At 36.2% G+C, this 19,731-nt stretch overlaps 3 protein-coding genes across 3 annotated transcripts in view; all 3 read left to right on the top strand.

The window, feature by feature from the left end:
• Window positions 1-483: 483 nt before the first annotated feature.
• LOC113057539 (toll-like receptor 4) lies at window positions 484-3,570 on the top strand. The gene is made up of 3 exons (XM_026224963.1): window positions 484-622; window positions 1,123-1,289; window positions 1,383-3,570. The coding sequence occupies exons 1-3, from the start codon at window positions 536-538 to the stop codon at window positions 3,568-3,570; spliced, it is 2,442 nt and encodes an 813-aa protein (XP_026080748.1). The 5' UTR covers window positions 484-535.
• Window positions 3,571-3,956: 386 nt separating this feature from the next.
• On the top strand, window positions 3,957-7,619 carry ftr14l (finTRIM family, member 14-like). The gene is made up of 6 exons (XM_026224277.1): window positions 3,957-4,396; window positions 4,558-4,653; window positions 5,602-5,835; window positions 5,930-6,089; window positions 6,293-6,352; window positions 6,446-7,619. Exons 1-6 carry the CDS (start codon window positions 3,998-4,000, stop codon window positions 6,964-6,966), a joined length of 1,470 nt encoding a protein of 489 aa, XP_026080062.1. The 5' UTR covers window positions 3,957-3,997; the 3' UTR covers window positions 6,967-7,619.
• A 2,153-nt stretch (window positions 7,620-9,772) lies between these two features.
• The window catches only part of zgc:154058 (Frag1/DRAM/Sfk1 family protein), a 29,754-nt gene continuing 19,795 nt past the window's right edge, over window positions 9,773-19,731 (top strand). The window contains exons 1-5 of the mRNA XM_026224276.1: window positions 9,773-10,018; window positions 10,443-10,643; window positions 15,735-15,782; window positions 17,253-17,339; window positions 19,531-19,598. Coding sequence (XP_026080061.1) covers window positions 10,579-10,643; window positions 15,735-15,782; window positions 17,253-17,339; window positions 19,531-19,598 — 268 coding nt within the window. The 5' untranslated portion in view covers window positions 9,773-10,018; window positions 10,443-10,578. The remainder of the gene's footprint in view (window positions 10,019-10,442; window positions 10,644-15,734; window positions 15,783-17,252; window positions 17,340-19,530; window positions 19,599-19,731) is intronic.

Raw genomic sequence — 19,731 nt, 5'->3', positions numbered from 1 at the left:
TTCTATAGGAACATTTGATGGATTTGATTCCCTTGAGATTATAAAGTGGAGGCTGCACCTAAAGTGGAGCATAGACCCTTTGAGTAACATGAGATTATCGCTATGTCTCAAGAAAGCTGTTATTGCCACAAACCAATAATATTTAATATGTTTGTTGCATTTATGTTACTGCATTTTATGTTGTTAAACCATCAGGCAAAGCCCCTTTTGAAAGCTGAAAATTAAAGTCTTTCTATGCATCATGGGAATGTTCGTTGGAAACAAATAACTTCTCTTTTAAAACAAAAAGGAGAAGTAACCAATGTTTGCACATGCAATACTAAGATAGCAGAGAACACTCAGATTTATGTCAAATGTGGTTTAAATTGAAACAGATTACAGCTTCACACTCACTGATGTGTGAATTTAAGTAGCATTCTTGATCTAGTGAGAGAAAAGTTCCTAGTTTGCTGTCGGATCTAGAACCTACTGTATAACAATTTGTTCTTTGTCACATCAAGTTTTTCATAGATCTCATGCAAGATCATTTCTAACAATGATCATGTCATATGGAGAATGGATGATTTTCCTAGGTCCAGTTTTATTTTTGGTGAATTCGGGACAAGGACAGGAATGTACCATGGTAAGAACAACAAAATATTGTTCATATTGCTCATATATATGTTTTAAAACTATGTTCTCAGAGAATATTGTTTGTTTATGCATCCCGAATAATTAGTATAGTTGCATCTTGTAGTAGTGTTATTATTATTATTATTATTGGTATATTAAGATATAGTATTATAAACATGCAGGGTTTCTTAAATTAATTAATTTGAATCATATACTGTTGAGATTTTGTCTCAGAAACCAAAATATTACTAATATAATGAATAGCTACTAATATATGAAAATTATTATATTATATTATATTATATTGTTGTCTATCTATCTATCTATCTATCTATCTATCTATCTATCTATCTATCTATCTATCTATCTATCTATCTATCTATCTATCTATCTCAGCGAGAACATAAAGGTTAATAAAAAATCTAAAATACCAAAAGTAAGTTGATGAAAAATGTAAGTTAATAAAAATAAAAAAAATGGGCTATTCCTTTGTCATTCTTTCATTTCTAGATAATCAAGAATATTGAGTACTCATGTTCTGGAAGAAATCTGACCCATATTCCCCGCAGTCTTCCTGTCACTGTGAAGTCTCTGGATTTCAGTTTCAATTTCTTGAGCTCTTTACACAGGTGTGCGTTTCCTGTATTGGTCAATTTGCAAGTCTTGGATCTCACGAGGTAAATTAACAATCATGAATCATTATGTGTTAAAATTTAAACATGTTAGCAATTTTTTTTAATGTACTAATTTTGAATCTTTTTGCCTTTCAGATGCCACATCAAGCACATTGAAAATGATACTTTCTACAATGTGAAGAATTTGACTACTCTGATTCTCACCGGAAACCCTATTACATATTTTGGACCTGGATGCTTTAATTCTTTACATAATCTTCAAAGACTAGTTCTTGTGGATGTTGGTCTCTCATCATTACAGATTCAAATAAATAACCTAACCAAGTTGCAGGAGCTTAGAGTCGGGACAAATAACATCCAGTCCGTGTCTCTCCCTTCATTCATGAGCGCCTTCAAAGACTTCAGTTTACTTGATCTACACGCCAATAATATATCCATTATAAAAACCGATGACACAGTTGTGTTGCGAGAGATCGGCAGAAACATGACATTGATTCTTTCTAGGAATAAATTATTACACATTGAACCAGAAGCTTTCAAAGACATTTATCTCAAAGAGTTTCACATACAATCTGCCTTTGTTTCATTAAATGCACAAAAGGAGTGTCTAGAAGCTCTCACTGGTCTCAGTGTGGATAAGTTGTTCATAGGAAGCTACAGAATGCAATCGAAAGTCAAGGTGTCAAATGAAAGTTATCTTGATGGTCTTTGCTCAGTTCATTTCAATGAAATATATTATGTTCAGAAAGAATTTTCTGAATCTGAAATGCACTTGTTCCGCTGTATGATCAATGCGACAAAAATCACAGTGAAAAGGGGATATATTAAAAGAATGGAATATATTCCATTTCATCGTCTTAAAGAACTGTATTTAGGCCCCACTTTATTATCAACTGTACCGCGTATTTCACACATACCTACCTTAGAAAAACTAGTGGTGAGGAATAATATACCCATGACCTTTTATGGTATTAGTGATTTGCCTCTTCTTCAGTTTGTAGATTTGAGTGGAAACTTTTTGATTTTGAAGGACTGCTGTTCCCAATTTTTTCAGAGGACACCAAATATTCATTACATGAACTTTAGTCTAAATTCAGAAATAAGGATTGAGGATAAGCCGTTTTCTGGATTAGACTTGCTTGAAGTGTTGGACTTCCACCGTACAAAACTAGTCCTAGTTTTTTACTTTGGATTTTTACATGGTCTGAAAAATTTAAAGTATTTGGATATATCTTACACAACTATTACTTTCACACGACAAATTATTTTTCAGGACCTGAACAAGTTGACTGTGCTTAAAATGGCAGGAAACAGTTTTCTTGGGGATGCATTGAGTTACCTCTTGCAAAATTTAACAGGTTTAGAGGTTCTTGACATCTCACACTGTGGCATTGAAGAAATCCCCAGCATATCTTTTATTGGCACCCAGAAAATACAGTATTTATATTTAAGTCAAAACAAGTTGATGATTTTGGATTTTTTGGGCCTCCCAAACCTTAAAGAATTATCATCACTTTATGTTGATAAAAACAGTATTACTAGCCTTCCCCTTCATGTTCTTCAAAAGTTGCCCACAAATCTTTCGCAGTTTGATTTATCCTCTAACCCCATCGATTGCACCTGCTCCCAGACAGATTTTATTTGGTGGATTATCCAAAATCAGAACATTTTGAAGCAGCCGGAAAATATTTTCTGTAAAACCACAGATTTTAGAGCAACAGACTTTGACATTGACAGCTGTGTGCACAAGAAAAGACTCACAATTGTTTTATCTGTAAGTTTTGTTACAGTAGTAGTTCTTTTGTCATTCTTGGCTTATAGGTTTCAGTTTTATCTTCAGTATTGCTGTATTCTACTGATACGCTATAGATCACCTGGACAGCAAGAATGTTCCTATGACGCATTTGTGATTTTCTCCAGCTATGATGAAGATTGGGTCATGAATGAACTGATGGAGAATCTGGAGAACAGTGTTCCACCGATTCAGCTTTGTCTTCATATGCGGGACTTTCAGGCAGGGAAGTCCATCGCCTCCAACATTATCGATGAAGGTATAATGGGCAGTCGTAAAGTCATTGTGGTCGTGTCTCAACACTTCATTGATAGTGCCTGGTGTCGCTTTGAGTTTGAATTAGCCCAGTCTCGCTTTATGATGGAACGCAATGCCAACATCATCATCATCATTCTGGAAGATGTGGAAGAGACGAAGACTAAGAAAGTGTTTGGACTTCATAAGCATCTGAAAAAGAACACGTACCTAAAGTGGAGCACGAGTAACACGAAATTCTGGAAACGCCTCAGGAAAGCTATTTTGGATAATTAATCTATGCTTGTGAATTTTTGCAATTTAAAATCAAATAAATTGATGATTCAGTTGCATGTGGAAGTGAATTGAAGTGTTCAATCAAGTTTTCATTGTTTATTACGTTTTCACTAGAGGAAACTTACACGGCTGATATAAAATATTTACAGCTGAAACTGCAGTCTTTTACTCCTCATTATTGATAACCAACACAATGGCCTTCTGTGTCTAAAATATGTTTACAATGTTTATGTTACAAAATACACATATTTGCCTTTCTCTGTGTTCTGACATCAGCTGTCACACCTATCCAGGTGGTGTCACCCTAACCTGGTAAACTGGTTTGACGCACACGCTTCACATTCCTCTATATAATGATGTGTCTGTGCAGTTTCATTGAAACTGCATTTTACCCCTTGTCTTTGGATGATGCTGAGAGAGTCTAAACATGTCTCGGAGAAGTACAGCAAATCAAAGCCGTTACAGCACTCTGGAAAAACCCGGGCGGTCTGGAAGATACAGCAGCTCCAGCAGCCGGAACAGCTTCAGAGAAGTGCTGTGTGATTTTTGTCTGGCTAAGAAGAACAGAGCAGTGAAGTCATGTCTGACGTGCTTGACCTCATTTTGCGAGACACATCTCCAAGCTCATTATGAGTATCCAGCTCTCATGAAGCACAAACTGGTGGCTGCAACAGGGCAACTGCGTGAGAAGATCTGCGCAGAACATGATAAACTTTTGGAGGTTTTCTGCCGTTCTGACCAAGCATGTGTTTGTGTTTTGTGTGTCATGGAGGAACACAAAAAACATGATATTGTTTCTGCAGCTGCTGAAAGGACAGAAAAGCAGGTGAGCTCATCATGCTGAGACAACATTTACTGTCATGAAGAAGTATATAGTAGCGAAGTTACTCAGTGCAAATGAATCATGATCGTTAATAAATTCAGCGCTTTCTCATGAGACTATCAACCAGTCAATGCATCACAAATGTGCTTTTTTTTTAAAAACAGAAACAGCTTGGGGCTAAACTGATGGCTTCACAGCAGAAAATTGAAGAAAGGATAAAGAAATGGCAAGATCTCAGGCAGGCAGTGGCATCCCTAAAAGTGAGGAATTTAGAAAACCATTGGGAAGACATTTCTGTTCATATATATTATGTTATTTTATTGTTTATGTTAAATAAACTGCTGCTGCAGTGAGGTTTAATTTGTTGTAATTTGATAATGCATTATGCCAGGGTGTCACAGTGTCTGGTCTGTGTTTCCCTGGGTGTCCACTAGTGGTCTCACTTCCCCATAGTCACCCCACTGCAGGCACTACATTTCCCACAAAGCCTTGTCCCTTCATCACTGTTAATTGAACACCTGTTAATTGCACTCAGCTGTCCCTACTTTCATCGTTTTCACCTGTCTATATAAACCGGTCTGTTGCTATCTGTTTCATGGAGTCCTTGTTTTCCGTCACCTGGCTTTCTCGTGGTCCCTGGTGGTTTTTCATGTTTCTTGTTTTTGGACTGATTTTGTTGTTATGACCTCTTGCCTGTTTTTGGATGTGATTTTTGGATACCCCATTAAAAAGCTGTGATTGGATCTCGTTTCCTGTGTGCATTCATAACACAGGGCTTCCCAAAGTGGGGTTTGTGAGGAAACTGTGAGGACCTTGTGAGTTAATTAAAAGCTAATAATTAAATGAATTCTAAAAATGTCATAAAAATAAATCAATCAATCAAAATAGAATATTTACAAAAAACAAAACCTCATCTGACCATTAACTGAACCGGAGAACTGTGAACAAATGTGTTGATGCAAATGTGTTATTAATTCTACAAAAGGTTCTTTATCAAGGAAAAAGGTTCTTTAGATTATTAAAATGCTCTTTACAGTAAATATGTGGCTCTTTTAAGAACTGTTCACTAAAAGGTTTTTTAGGGAACCCCAAAAGGTTTTCTGTTGTTTCCCCTGTTCCATGTCTTTAATGTGAGGAAACATTTGACTGGTAAAAGAGAAATGTGAATAACAGTCCCTGTATCATTCATGTTGTTTTTCTCATTCTAGCATTCATCTCAGAGTGTATTAGATGAAAATGAGCGTATTTTTGCGGAACTGCTACGGGCGCTGGAGCGGAGGCATGGAGAAGTGAAGGAGATGATCCGAGCTCAGGAAACCTTTCTGCTGACGCATGCAGAGGGACACCTGGCCAGGCTGGAGGAGGAGATTACATTACTGAAAAAGAAGCATAATGATCTGGAGCAGCTGTCCCAATCTGATGATCATATTCATTTCCTACAGGTATTGTTGAAAACCATTGTGGCCCACAAGGCATTTGCAGTTTAACAAAAAAGTTCCGTAAATTAAAATAACATATCTGCTTATTTTCTCCTAGAGCTGGCAGTCTCTTTCTGCTCCTAGTGGATATGAAGACTTGTCCAAGGTGAAATTAGACCCTCATCACACTTTTGACAATGCAAAGAAAGCCATCTTTGACCTGAAGGTGCAATTAGAAGACATAAGCAAAGAAGAACTGAACAAAATCTCATCAGCAGGTTTTTAAAACCCTCTATTACAAACGTACAAATAAACGGTTTTCTATTTCAATATATTTTGAAATGGCATTTATTCCTGTGATGGCAACGCTGAATTTTAAGCAGTCATTATTCCAGTCTTCAGTGGCACAGGATCCTTCAGAAATCATTCTAATATGATGTATGAATATGATCTAATATGCGTACATGCTTTTTATTTCCAGTGAAGGAAGTTAGAATTCTCCAGACTCTGGACCCTGCAAAAAGGGAGGAGTTTTTAGAATGTAAGTTTAAAATCAATATAATCAATCGACAATGTGCTACATAAACGCATACGTTTATGTTGATTGATTTAACAACACTCGTTCTCGAACTAGATTCCTGTCAGCTCTCAATGGATCCTTCAACAGCCCATCCAAACCTGCACCTGTCAGACAGAAACACAGTTGTGCGGATGAGCAACGAGCCGAAGTCGTACCCGGAGCATCCCGATCGCTTCGAATACTGGCAGCAGGTGCTGTGTAAGGAAGGGCTGGCCGGCGGTCGCTACTACTGGGAAGTGGAGTGGAATGGCACAGAAATAGACATCGCTGTGACTTACAGGGGGATTCAGAGGAAAGGAAATGACAACGCTGGCAGCTTTGGGGGGAATGACAAGTCTTGGAGTTTGTACTGCTCTGAATCCAAGTACTCTTTTGTACATAACAGCAAAAGCACAACCATACCTGTTCCCAATTCCTCCAGGATAGGGGTGTATGTAGATTACGAAGCTGGAACAGTGGCGTTTTACAGTGTGTATGACAACATGAAGCTGTTGCACAAGGTTCAAGCTCAATTCACTGAGCCTCTGTACCATGGCCTTGGAGTCTGGGGATATGGGAGTACAGTACGGCTGTAATTATAGAGTAAAGTGTTCATCAGAATGTGGTTCTCCCATACGCATTGTATCTTGCTTAACATTTTAGGAAATTCAGTGAGAACGGGAAGTGAGCTACATTCCTTCCCTGGGCATTTAAAATATGAATCACTGACAGTCATTCTCAGTAGCTACTGTATATACGCATCAGTTTTCACTATCAGCAGTGGGCAATCCAAAAAAAACTACCTTTTTTTTTATACGTTTAATGCATAAATTAGCTTATTGATTTATTTTAAAATACTTTACCAGCACTCTGATCCTCAAGAGAAACGCAGAGACTGGGTATATTTTGTGTAATATGTTACACAGAAAAGTAAGAAGTCCAGATATAAGATCATTATATATGACAAATGAAGAAACATGTTGACTGTGAATCGTTTTGTATGCTGTGTTGTTATTGCGATTCCATTACAAGTTACAATACAAGACAATACTGTATATTTATATTTTAATACAGCGGAAAATACAGTACTTCATTACATAACTGAAAAGATTCTAACAAATAAAAATGCAAATAAAATACTCTTTGTAATGGCCTTCTTTTGTTGTTTAAAACAAATCCACTAGATGGAGCCATTCCAAACGTTTTTAAAGTGAGATTTGTCAGGCTTTTTTTCTGAAATAAAAGCAACTCTTGCGTTTTGTATTTTTGTTTTGTGTTTTATTCGACACATTAACACATTTTCAAATGTATTACACTAATCGTAATGACTAAGTCATCACTGCCATGCTTAAGAAATATTTATATGGTCAAATGAGACAACCTTTTCACAATCAATATCTACATTCACAAGCCTGTTTTTATGACTCATACGTCACTCATTCTTCTGACCACGTTCTTATCCATGAATATTATTTTCATCATTTGCACATAGCGTCAGCTTGTTACGTCAGAGCATCCAAAGAACAAAGGAAAGATGGTGAAGGAACACAGAGCAATGTAAACACTGATTAGGAATGCTTATCATGGAGCAGTACGTCTCAGCAATAATAGGCTATACAGCTGTGAAATCGTGTTTTCTTCAGATTGATTGTTGTTATGGCAATTTATAGAGAAAGTGTGTTTAATTACAGACCATATTTATTATTGAGGACTGTTCATAGTTGGCTATTTTGTGGACAGAATACGTTTGGTAACAGCTATTCTGAAAATTTGACCATCCCTGCAACATGATAATAGTGTCAGCTGTGATGCTTGTCTGATAAAAAGTGCTTTTTAGACGAGATGAGTAATGCATTGAACATTACAACACCAGTAGCACATCTAATAGGAGGGGAACTATCAGTACTAAAACCTAATGTAAGTGTTTAGATCATGCATTGCATATCTTGTCTAGCAGAACATAACATTGCTGTACAACTACTTTATTAGTTCATGTCACTTTTAATGGTTTACTTCAGAAGTAGCTCAGCTTTTGATGCAATGCTGTCTGAGGTCTAAAAAAAGCATTGCCCTCATTGCACATTTTTTCAGGACATCAGCCAGTCAGGTCAGCAAAGTTCATCTAAATAGAAACTTAAGTGTTTAAAAAGTTTGAAAGGAAAATAAGCAGAGATTCTAACTTGAAGATAAGTCTGTGACCACTGACCACTAGTAAAAACACTTGCATTTCTTCCTATGATTTTGTTTATATTTTGTGATACAAATTATATTATCAGCATAACAATTTGGGTGGAATGTTTAATTTTAGTTCAAATTAAGTAACATTTGAAGATGGCTGAAAGTGTCGGGGACATGTCAAAGATAATATTTAAGAACAGCATCTCAGTAACTTAATTAGATAATTCTCAGCAAGTACTTCATGATATCACATCAAATGATCACTTCTAAGCTACCTATCTCACATAATGTAAAATGGCTTCTCCATCAAACAAAGACTAATGGTACATAGACTGCTTCAACAACTAAAGTATGTGTAATGTTATTAGATTAGGCTTTTTATAAACCATGATTAAAATGAGAAATTTGAATTATAATATCTATAATAGCCTATATAATATTTACAGTATGTATAGGTATATACAATGTAATTCAACATAAAAGGCAGATTTTAACACCTCTTTTAACTTTGAGATCGTTTCTGAGGTTAAATACAGATTTAAAATCATAAGAAATAGATTCATATGAAACTGTTTTAGAAATCTTTAGCTATAATAGGAAATACTGGCATATAACAATGCCTTGGTAAAAACAGTTATCCCTAAAAAATAAAGTATATACATAAACCAAAATTGGAAGTAAAACAGTTATTGAATAAGCATTATGTGTCTAAACTCCTGAAACAGTATTTCATATTTTAAGAGCAGTCAATGTAGGAAAGAAATCCGTTAAATTTGTATGTGGGTGTGTGTGAAATACAGTATTCAGATGCAACCCTCTTTCTAATAATTAACATTTTGTTTCTTAGTAACTGTAACCAATTACAGTTACATTTATTTTTGTGATAAAACGTAACGCCGTTACATGTAACTAGTTACTACCCAACACTGAATACAAGTCTACACATAACTAAACTTCACAATAAAAACACGTTGAATGTAATATAGATGTTCACTGTAAATTAAATGCTTTTTAAATCTATTTTTTTTCACTGTAGGTTATATGATAACGTACAGTACGTAAACACTTTTTGTTTTTCTCTGTAGCGGTTTCTGTACGTCGTTCACTTCAAAATGTCAAACATTTTGTACATTGTATCAGGATGCTCTAGTCAAGTGTGTGTGTGTGTGTGTGTGTGTGTGTGTGGGTGTGTGTCGGGAGGCGGAGCAGTGCGAAGCGAACAGCTGGACTGTTTTAAGTGCTCCTTCGGTCCACACGGCGGGACACGAGAGAGACGGAGGAGCGACGCACCGCGAATCTGCCGAAAAACACCGAGAGCGAAGGGACTTTACACAGCCGCCGTCATTTGGACGCTCGAGGAATAACGATAAACCTGTAGCGGTCCCTGGCGACTGATGCAGTCCGTTTCTGAACAGTCTGAGCTCTGGCTGAGGGGTTTAAACAAAGGTGGTCCCCTGTCACGGGGGGAAGGTGAGACACACTGTCCACACATACACCACACACGGATGTTACAGTTAGGTTAAACTGCAACTTCAATCAGCCATTTTGCCTTGTTACCAAAAGGATGTATTTAAAACTCACAGTTTCCAATTATATTCAAGTTTATTCATTCATATGTACACCAGCTATGCATGCAGCGGTAATTACAGGCAACGAAATGCTGTGTTGTTTCTACAGGTCCATAGAAGAGCATAGACAGAACAACAGATATAAACTACCAGTTAAGAATGTTAACAGAATAAACAAAAGTGTAAAAATGTGTGTAGAATAATGCAAATTTCACAGCTTGCAAACAGGTAGAATATCATCCCTGCAAAATGGCAGATAAAAGTCTAGGGACTCTGTTTATCATGTTTTTGTTATCATTGTAAAGATGATTTATTTTATATTGCAGATATGATCTTTAAGATAAGACGGTTTGGTGTCATGCAACAAGTATAAATGCACATTGATGAGCAGAGGGAGACAGGCTGGCGAAGGCGAAAGAAGTGGATTTTTTGAGGGGAGCAGTAGAGGATCGTGTGCAGGAGATGTCTCTGTGGATGATATTACCCGTCAGCCTCCCAGCTCTGACCATCACTGGAATATGGGTCGTGTAAGTCCATTTTATGTCATATTAAACGATCATGCTTTGGATATTGATATGTAGAAATCTTCTGGATCCATACCTATTATGGATAACATGTGCAGGTTTCATGCATGCTTTGATAGATTACATAACTTTTCAACCTGGTTTGATTTTTAACTGGATGCACACCAATTCAGCAGTGTTTATTTTACAGTCTTGGTCAATTTGCAACTTTATGGTCTGGAAGAATAAACTATGTTGCATTTATAAGTTACAAATTTAATAGTGTGATGTAACCAGTGCCCAGCTAACGAAAAAGGATGTTTTGCTAGCATTTCCATTAAGTTCCCATTATGTTATCCGAATGTTCAAAACCTCTTGGTTTTGCAAAGAATATGGTTATATATAAAATTTAATAATTGTGCAAATATTATGGAAATGTTACTTGTAAATGTTTTCTGAACAAACTAAAGCAAGTAGTAGAATTAAAAAAAAAACATTAGAAGATCATCCACATAAAACGTTTCCAAAAAAAAAGCATTCCATGATCAATGCATAAATAATGTTTTTGTTGTAATGTTTTGAGAACATTATTTTTAATATGCATTGTGTTGATGTATACTGGAAGACAAACTGTTCAGAAATTTGAGAGAACCTTGTCAGAACAAATTCTGTTCTGTTCAGCATTTACTGATGCATGTAGAATAAGTTGAAACCAGTTTTATGCAAATATATTACAGTTTTATGTTTGTGGTGCATTATTTTTGTTGTAGTATACAGAGATTGCCTTCTATCTCTCCCAAAATTATGTCTCTTGTTTTGTTTTTTTTTCCACCTCAAAGTTGCTTCTGAATCATGCAGTATTCAATGTAACATAATGTGTTGTGGAAAGGTGTATTATTACTGCAAGTATTAAATCATGAGCCAAAATATCTGAAATGAAGCCACTTTCGGTAGAATTTATAGTCAAATTCCTGAACCTACTCTATGAGGAGTGGGCTATAAATAAATCTGCAAAGTTGCCCATGACTGACTCGCCTGAACTTGCCTGAAAAATGTTGACTTTGAGGTCATTCTTTGTAAAGAGAGAAAACCCATGATGTTCAGGAAGAGGGCTGTGCGTGAACCGACATGTGTTTGACTGAAGAGTCATTTTAAAGGAAATCATTTTTTTTTTAATCCATGTGTGATCTCAGTTGTTGGGAGTGGATGTGGAATACCTTTTATGCGTTTTTACTTTGCTTGAAGGTGCAGAGCTGTGCTGGCGTCTCATTGCTTGTCCTTCCTTCCTTCCTGTGGAATGCTTGCAGGCGCCCTTTTTCTAAAGCGAGTTCAAGATCCCCTTCCTCTCCTGTAGAGCCTTGAGTTTGAAGTCTCTGAGGTGGTTGGTTACATAAAGCCTGTGTGAGTAAAACAGAGGAGGGCAACTTAGAGCAGCATCAGCGGTTTCTCATTTACTATGCCAGAGAGAGAATGTTTGCTTTATTCTTTCCATGACTCCTGTAGTGACGGTCTAGGAGAAGTTCCCAATACAACATGGACTAAACGTGTCCCGTTCTAGAGACTTTTTCTTCCATTATCTGTGCAAGAAGGGGCATGTTTTCATAGCTGAAAATGAAACCTCTAATTATGACCTATAAAAGACACAGAGTTACGGTTTCCTAAAATAACAACAACTAACAGTTCAAAGCACAACTGAAACTGTTTGCTGAATAGTCAGACTGTATTGTATCGAAATGTAAGTTTTCTTGAATTCAACTTTATAGTACATAGCCCCCAGTTACACCCCAGTGAAACGGTTGTTTAAATTATTCAGGCTACATTGTAAAAAAAAATAGTTTACATGTATGCGAGGGTAAGTTTCCAAGTCAGTTTTTCCACTTGGACGTTATTACTATACGTTGAGGCTGTTGTTTATGGTAACGTCACAAAGGCTTAAATAGTCCCACAAATATGTGCCATGCCCTGCAACGTTGAACACATTGTTTATGCAAACAACACTGAGGATATTTATTCATAACAAAGGCTTTATATTTTAAAGCTTGTGCAATATTAACAGCTGAAACTGTCAGTGCTACATCTGTGTCCTCTGTGTTTGTGTGAAAGGTTTGGAAATATTAGCATTGTGCATCCCTGGATTGGGATATTTTCCAATCAGATCAGGTTTGGTTTGATTGGACCTAAAGCTCTTGCTGATTAATTTCTCACACATACATATACCTGCTGTTGATGCGCAGCATTATATGTCTTTGTGAATGACCGTAGTTTAGGAGGTTGTTCATAAAAAGAGATAAAAGGAAAGGAAAAGCCAAGTATGGTGCCCCATACTTGGAATTTGTGCTCTGCATCTTACTTATCCAAGTGCACACACACTGCAGTGAGTAGTAAACAAACACACACACACACACACACACACACACGGAGCAATAAGCAAAGCAATTAGAAGAGGGTTCATTAATTAAAACGTTTCTAACATTATGAAGAATTAAACCTAGTCTTTTTCAGATAGGCGTCTTAGTATACTCCAGACTAATATGCTGCTTTGCTGCTCAAGAAACATTTCTTATTATTATCAATCCTGAAAACAGTTTTGCTACTGAATATGTTTGTGGAAACTGTGATACATTTTATTATTTATTTTTGTACAATATAATTATTATTTTAAAAACACAATATACAATTTTAAAACATTAAAAATATATCGAATGTAAAAAAGAAATGCATTTTGAATTGAATGCAAATTTTTTGAATCATGTGGTTGCATATCAGTTTGCAGCACTTTTTGTAGACATTACACATTTTAGTTGTGCTCTTAAATCTGTCACTGTTTTTGCACCTGACTTAATAGTAAATAAAACTGATTTCCTTACACAAATCAGTTTGATGTTGAAAAATGCAACTCCTTTGCTTTTAAAATTTTGTTTAAATAATTTTTGGACATTCCTATTCCAAGCTTTAGTATTTCCATTCTAGTTTTGACTTGGAAATGAGCAAATTCCTTCATCAGGGCTTAACGTAAGTCTTTATTTAAAGTAATCTAAAAATGAAAATTCTGTCATTTACTCACCCTCTTTTGTAAGACTTTTCTCCTGCAGAACATAAGAAGATATTTTGAGAAATGTCACAACGATTTTAGTTTATACAATGGAAGTCAATAATCACCAAATCTGTTTGACGTTATTTAAATTACATCTTATGTTCCACAGAGGAAAGAAAGTCATACAGGATTAGAATGACATGATTTTGAGTAAGTGATGATGGAAATATGATTTTTGTATGAACTACCCTTTTGAAAGCACCAGTTTGAAAGAACAAAAATGAAGTATCGTTTAGCCAAAAAAGTCACGATTGACTCCTGTCATGAGTTATTTTAGAGAGCAAATCCAAATCTTATGGTGAGCAGATGGACTGTGGAATCTAAGCGGGAGCAGGGTTTCTCTGTATCCAGACTGTTTTCTGACGAAGGCCTGTGTGACTCTCTGTGATGTTGAGAGTGACCTGGTAACAGCCTGCATGATTATTCACAACACCAGCCAGGGCAGATGGCAGAATGTTTGTTTACCAAATGTAATTTCTTTCAGTGTCGTCCTAAGTGTAGTGCAAGGCTCAGGTGATCTGTCATTTGTGGACACACACACACACACACACAACACGTCTGGTCTGCTATTCTTGTGGGGACTCTCCATAGCTGTAATGCTTTTTCTACTGTATAGACCGTATTTTCTATCGGCCTAAACCAACCCTACACCAAACCTACCCCTCACAGGAAACTTTCAGCATTTTTTGATTTTCAAAAAACCCTACTGTGACAGTCTGTGTGTATTCAGGTTTAAGTCCCCACCAGAATAGAAAAACAGGTACACACACACACACACACACATTGACTTGAGATGAAAACAAACCTAATTGCTCCTTAGCCCACTCCTGACCCTGCGTGCTGTCAGATGGAGTTATGCTGGACAAATGCAAATGTGTTTGTGTGTGTATGTCAACAGTGAGATGGGAGAAAGACGGACAGAGATGGTATCCAGCAGCAGGTGCCGTGTGTGTTCACTTTCCACAGAGCACTTAGTAGCTTTTCTTGTCTCATTGTTCACTCGCAAGTAACTTTAGCTTTGCTTGGAAATGCTCTTTCATCAGATTCTGTTAAAATCTGTAGGCAAACGTTTGCTTTGACCGTTATCTGATGGTCCTATGTTCATTGACATCTCTTGAGGGTCGATGTGACTGGATCAGGAGGGTGTTGACCTTGTCGCATCAACGTGAGTAAAGAATCACACATAATGCCGATGTAAGCTGAAGATGTACAGGTCATATGGACTATTGGTTTTTGGTGCAGAAAACATGTCAAAGGGTCATAAAACTCTGGTTTTATCAGTGAATACTCAGGCTGCTGCCGTTGTGTAGGACACCAAAGCATATTTTTGATAGTGGTAATATGTGAACTAAGTGAACTTGCTGGATTTTATATGTTTCAAACCTCTAAGCCTTAGGCCTGTACTGTGTTTCTTTGTGTAATCTCAGACATGAGTGGTTTAAATTGTTTTGTGGTCAGTTTGATTTGAAACATTGATTTGAAACAGTTTTCAATTTGACAGAATTGTGGTTGCATTCAAAGACAGACTGTTTTCAGGCATTAGGTTTTTATTTGGATTTGTTTATGTCCATTCTGTTTGTATGATGTTTATTATGTACAGATGCAATGAGAAACATGAGGTAACAATTAATAATACTTCTAAAGCAAACCTTTTTTAATCTTTTTGTTAATCTCAACATTTACTAATATTTTTTAAGATCACAAGTTGCATCTGTTAACATCAGATAATTAACTGTGAACTGACATCAACATAAATGTTTTTATTAAATACAATAAATGCATTAAAATATATATTGTTTACTGTTAGTTCATGTAAAAAAATTAACTAATGTTATCGAATAAGACCTAATTGTAAAGTATCACCAATGCAACAATAAAGGTTCACAAATTAACTTTTGAGACAAATTTGTCCTTGCAAATAGTAATGACAATACAATTTTGAATCCTTCTTTTAAAACTTTTATTTTGGTTTTCACTGATTTATTGTGTGGCTAATGTATCATTAATTTCTATTTTTCCAGGTATGCCATGGCCTTGTATAACCAACATGTCTGTCCTGTGGACAACTGGTAAGACGTTTACTAAAGATTATTGTGTTTTCTTTTAATTATTTTATTACATTTATTTATTTATTACATGTATTTATTATTCATACCACAAAAGCAGTCTTAATCTGCTGGGGTATATTTGTAGCAATAGTCAAAAAAAAAAAAAAAAAAAAAAAAACATTGTATGTGTCAAAATTATTGATTTTTCTTGTATGCCAAAAATCATTAGGATATTAAGTAAAGATCATGTTCCATGAAGATATTTTGTAAATTTCCTACCGTATATATATATATATATATATATATATATATATATATATATATATATATATATATATATATATATATATATATATATATATATAAATATTTTTGATTAGTAATATGTAGTGCTAAGAACTAAATTTAGACAACTTTAAAGGTGATTTTCTAAAGGTTATTTTTGCATGTTTATTATTGCTGCATGTTGCTAACTGATGTGCATTTAATCATATTTTTTAAGAAAACAGCTTATTTCGGTGCATGTGCTTTAAGGCTATTAATCATTTACTGATAACATCTTTTTAAAATGCACACATCAGAGAGCGACCTCCTGACTTAGTATCTCCTACACTTCTTCATGCGTCATCTTCTCTAATGAGTAATGTATTCGACATGAGATGTTGAACGAGTGTCTGAATCCTTTCTCATTAACTTCATTTGGCTCAAGGACGTGTTAGCCAGTGAGGAATTGAATCCTGTTTATTTTCATTGTTAATCGCAGGTTAACTTGTGCTTCATACAATGAGAGCTTTAGTCAAACATTAGCATATGGAGCATAGCGGTGACTAGGTAACATTAGTGTTAGCGCTGCTCTTGGGCTTTGGGAGGTGGCACATTGTGCTTGAATTATTTAAAGCAGTAATAATGCCGTCTGTATGTGGGTCCATGAGCAGAGGTGGTCGCAGAGGATTATTCATCCTTAATATGAGTGATGAATAAAACCAACTGTCCCAGAATATCAGTGAAAACTTAACTTTCTGACTAGGTGTCATATGTAGAGCTGAAGCTGAACAGACGAGATCAGATTTGGTCTGTTTAATGAAATGTGGCCCACAGGCTGCCTTAACGTTTTAAAGTCCTTTGCATTCCTGGGTAATTTTTACACTCTGGAAACAAAAGTGGTCTTTCATTTCCTTTTTTCACTTAGAGGGAGGAGCATTAGTCCTGTAGTGCGGGATGTGCTTGCTTTAGTAATGAAGTGTAGCCACGTTATGTTTGCATTGAGTTCTGCATGGTGTAGTATGAACTGAAGTTATGGCGATTGTCAAAACAGGTTTATACTGGAAGTGAGTTGTAACTGTGGTCGTGTCATCCAGTGTGCAGTAGGAATGCAGCGGTGTGTAACTTAGACAGATGTAGCTGTATGATTGATTATTATTTATGCACAGTGTGTTTTAACTCCATATGTGTAATAATTACATGGTTGTCTGTGTATTTGTTTACTTACAGGATGTATAACCAGTCATGTGACATGGATCTGCCAATGCAGAGGGGACCAACCATGTGCTGTACTCTGGACAATGTTCCTCTCATAAGGTCTGTAGGATATAACAGCGAGAACAAAACTACACAAATGGATATCACCGTTATAGGTTTAGCATAAATAAAGCTAGCAAAGCTATAAGGCCTAGCTAGTTTGGTACTAAAAGTTAATAATAAATTTATGCTTCACATTAATTATTTGTGTATTTTGTTTCATGCAGTGACAGGGTTGGATGCTTGAGGTTTACAAATGCAGACAACACTACAATTTGATGCTATTTTACTTAACAAAATGTTTTGATTAATTTCAATTTTTAAAATGTCTGTTTTCATTTTAATTTCAGTTGTAAGTTTTCCTGTATTTTTTTTAAATAAAAAAAAAAATTATTAAAGTATTTTTTTTTTAATTCGGTCTGAAATGAACGAAAGTGTTGTTCTTAGCCCTCCTCTCTATCTGAAGCAGTGGTCTTCTTTCCACGACCCCTTCTCTTCTTCTGCATGCATGTCATTTCTGTTTTCCTCAATCTGAAGACCGAGATAGGGTCAAGGGGAGAAACGGGGATCTACATGGCACCCTTACGAAACAAGATATTTCACCAGTACAAGATATTTTTACTGCTGGGAGAAAAACACTTAGAGGAGCTGCAACTTGTTCACCACACAAAGGAATTTCCCAAATTACTGAGGAAAAACTGAAACCAAAATGGCAAAAAGGGCAAGAGCATCAAGATAGTTTTAGCCTCAGCATGTTGTTCATTTATTTGGCTCTTCTAGGCATTTTACCACCAAAGGGAAATCTGACAATGCATATATTGTGAATTCTGGAATAACTTGTGGGATCTTTGACCCGAGCTGTTCAATAGACCATCTGTCTCCTTTGCCTTCAGAGCTGTGTGGTTTATGGAGTATGAACTTAAGTTATAAGCCTTATTTATGTGTGCCTTTGGGTGTGTCCATGATCTGCATTTCTACTACCAGCATTTGTCTGTGTGTGTGTGTGTGTGTGTGGGTTTATTTTGACTGCTACCCACTATATAGTCTGCGGTTCTCAGCCCAGAGCTGCTCTGAAGTGGGTGAAAGGTCAGAACTACACACACACACACACACACACACTCACACTCAGAACAGCATACACATTTCTATCTTATCATTATAGAGCTTAACACCTCAGTGGTTTATTTATAGAAAGCATAGCTATGTAATATGTAATGTATATGTAATCCAGCAGAGGCTCATTTAGCGGGAACTTATTACATGGTTTAGGAAAGCTGAGTTAGGTTCAGAGAATTTTTATTACGAAAATATGGCCTTACTATTTATTAACAGTTATCCTGTCATAATTCATTAACTCTCATATTGTCCCAAAAGACTTACTTACTTACTTTATTCTGTGTAACTAAATGTTCATTTAGGTCTTTATCCATAAAATTAAAGGTTGAATGTAATTTTCAATGAATAATGATTGGGTTTCAAGTGTGTCCCTCACATAAGACTATCATACAGTTTTCAAAAGTCATATTTGATCACATTCATGAGACTATTATGAAGCTTTTTGTCATTGTTTTAAATCTTAACAACACTTAAACACTTGTTTAATGTGAATATACAGTGCTCATAAACGGCTGCTGAGGTTGTATTCTCAATTTGCGCGAGCTGAGGCTTGGACCCGGAAACAGCGATTCTTATGTCACCACTTAACAACCGAACAGGTTTAGAAAGAAATGAGTGTGATTTAATGATGACAGAATTTACTAATTTGGTTGGGGGGTGGCCTGTTCCCTTTTCAGCCGATTGCCTGTAAGTTTACGTTTGTTTACTGCATTTATTTGCAGCTTCATCTCCTTTTTAAGGCTTCATACCACAGTGACATGTTACATAAAACTGAAATGGTCTTCAGTAATGATGTATGTTTATAAGGACAATTTCCTTTCATGGTGAGGTGCTGGCCCAGTCTTTCATCAGTTAAGGCCCTATCTTTGCTTATCTTTTGACTTGTTCCCATACAGAGTGAAAGCTGTGTGAGAAAAGCTAAGGTCTCCCTCTTCTAGCTTTATCCTTCTTTTTTCCCAATAACCCACAGCTGCCAGTGTGCCCCGAGAGCCGAACAGGCCTATTTTAGCCAGCTGCCAGTGAAAGTTCATCCCTCAGGACCCTTTGCTTTGGAATGTGCATCTATGTATGTTTGTCTATTCATGTAATGAGAACCCTGGGCATCTAACCTCTGTTATGATGTTCTGATCTGCAGTAAATGTGGCACACTTCCTCCAGAGAGCTGCTTCTTCAGTCTCATCTGCAGCACTGGATCCTTTATGGGTGAGTTTACAATGCACACCTCCCACTTACAGTGCAGTTTAGAAGTCAGTAAGTTGTTTTAGAAATATTTATGCTCACCATGGCTGCATTTGTTTGAAAATACAGTAAAAAAAACATAATATTTTGAAATATT

The sequence above is a fragment of the Carassius auratus genome, chromosome 38 (genome assembly GCF_003368295.1).
Source record: "Carassius auratus strain Wakin chromosome 38, ASM336829v1, whole genome shotgun sequence".
Taxonomy (NCBI): domain Eukaryota; kingdom Metazoa; phylum Chordata; class Actinopteri; order Cypriniformes; family Cyprinidae; genus Carassius; species Carassius auratus.
This window is presented reverse-complemented; position numbering and strand designations above follow the sequence as displayed.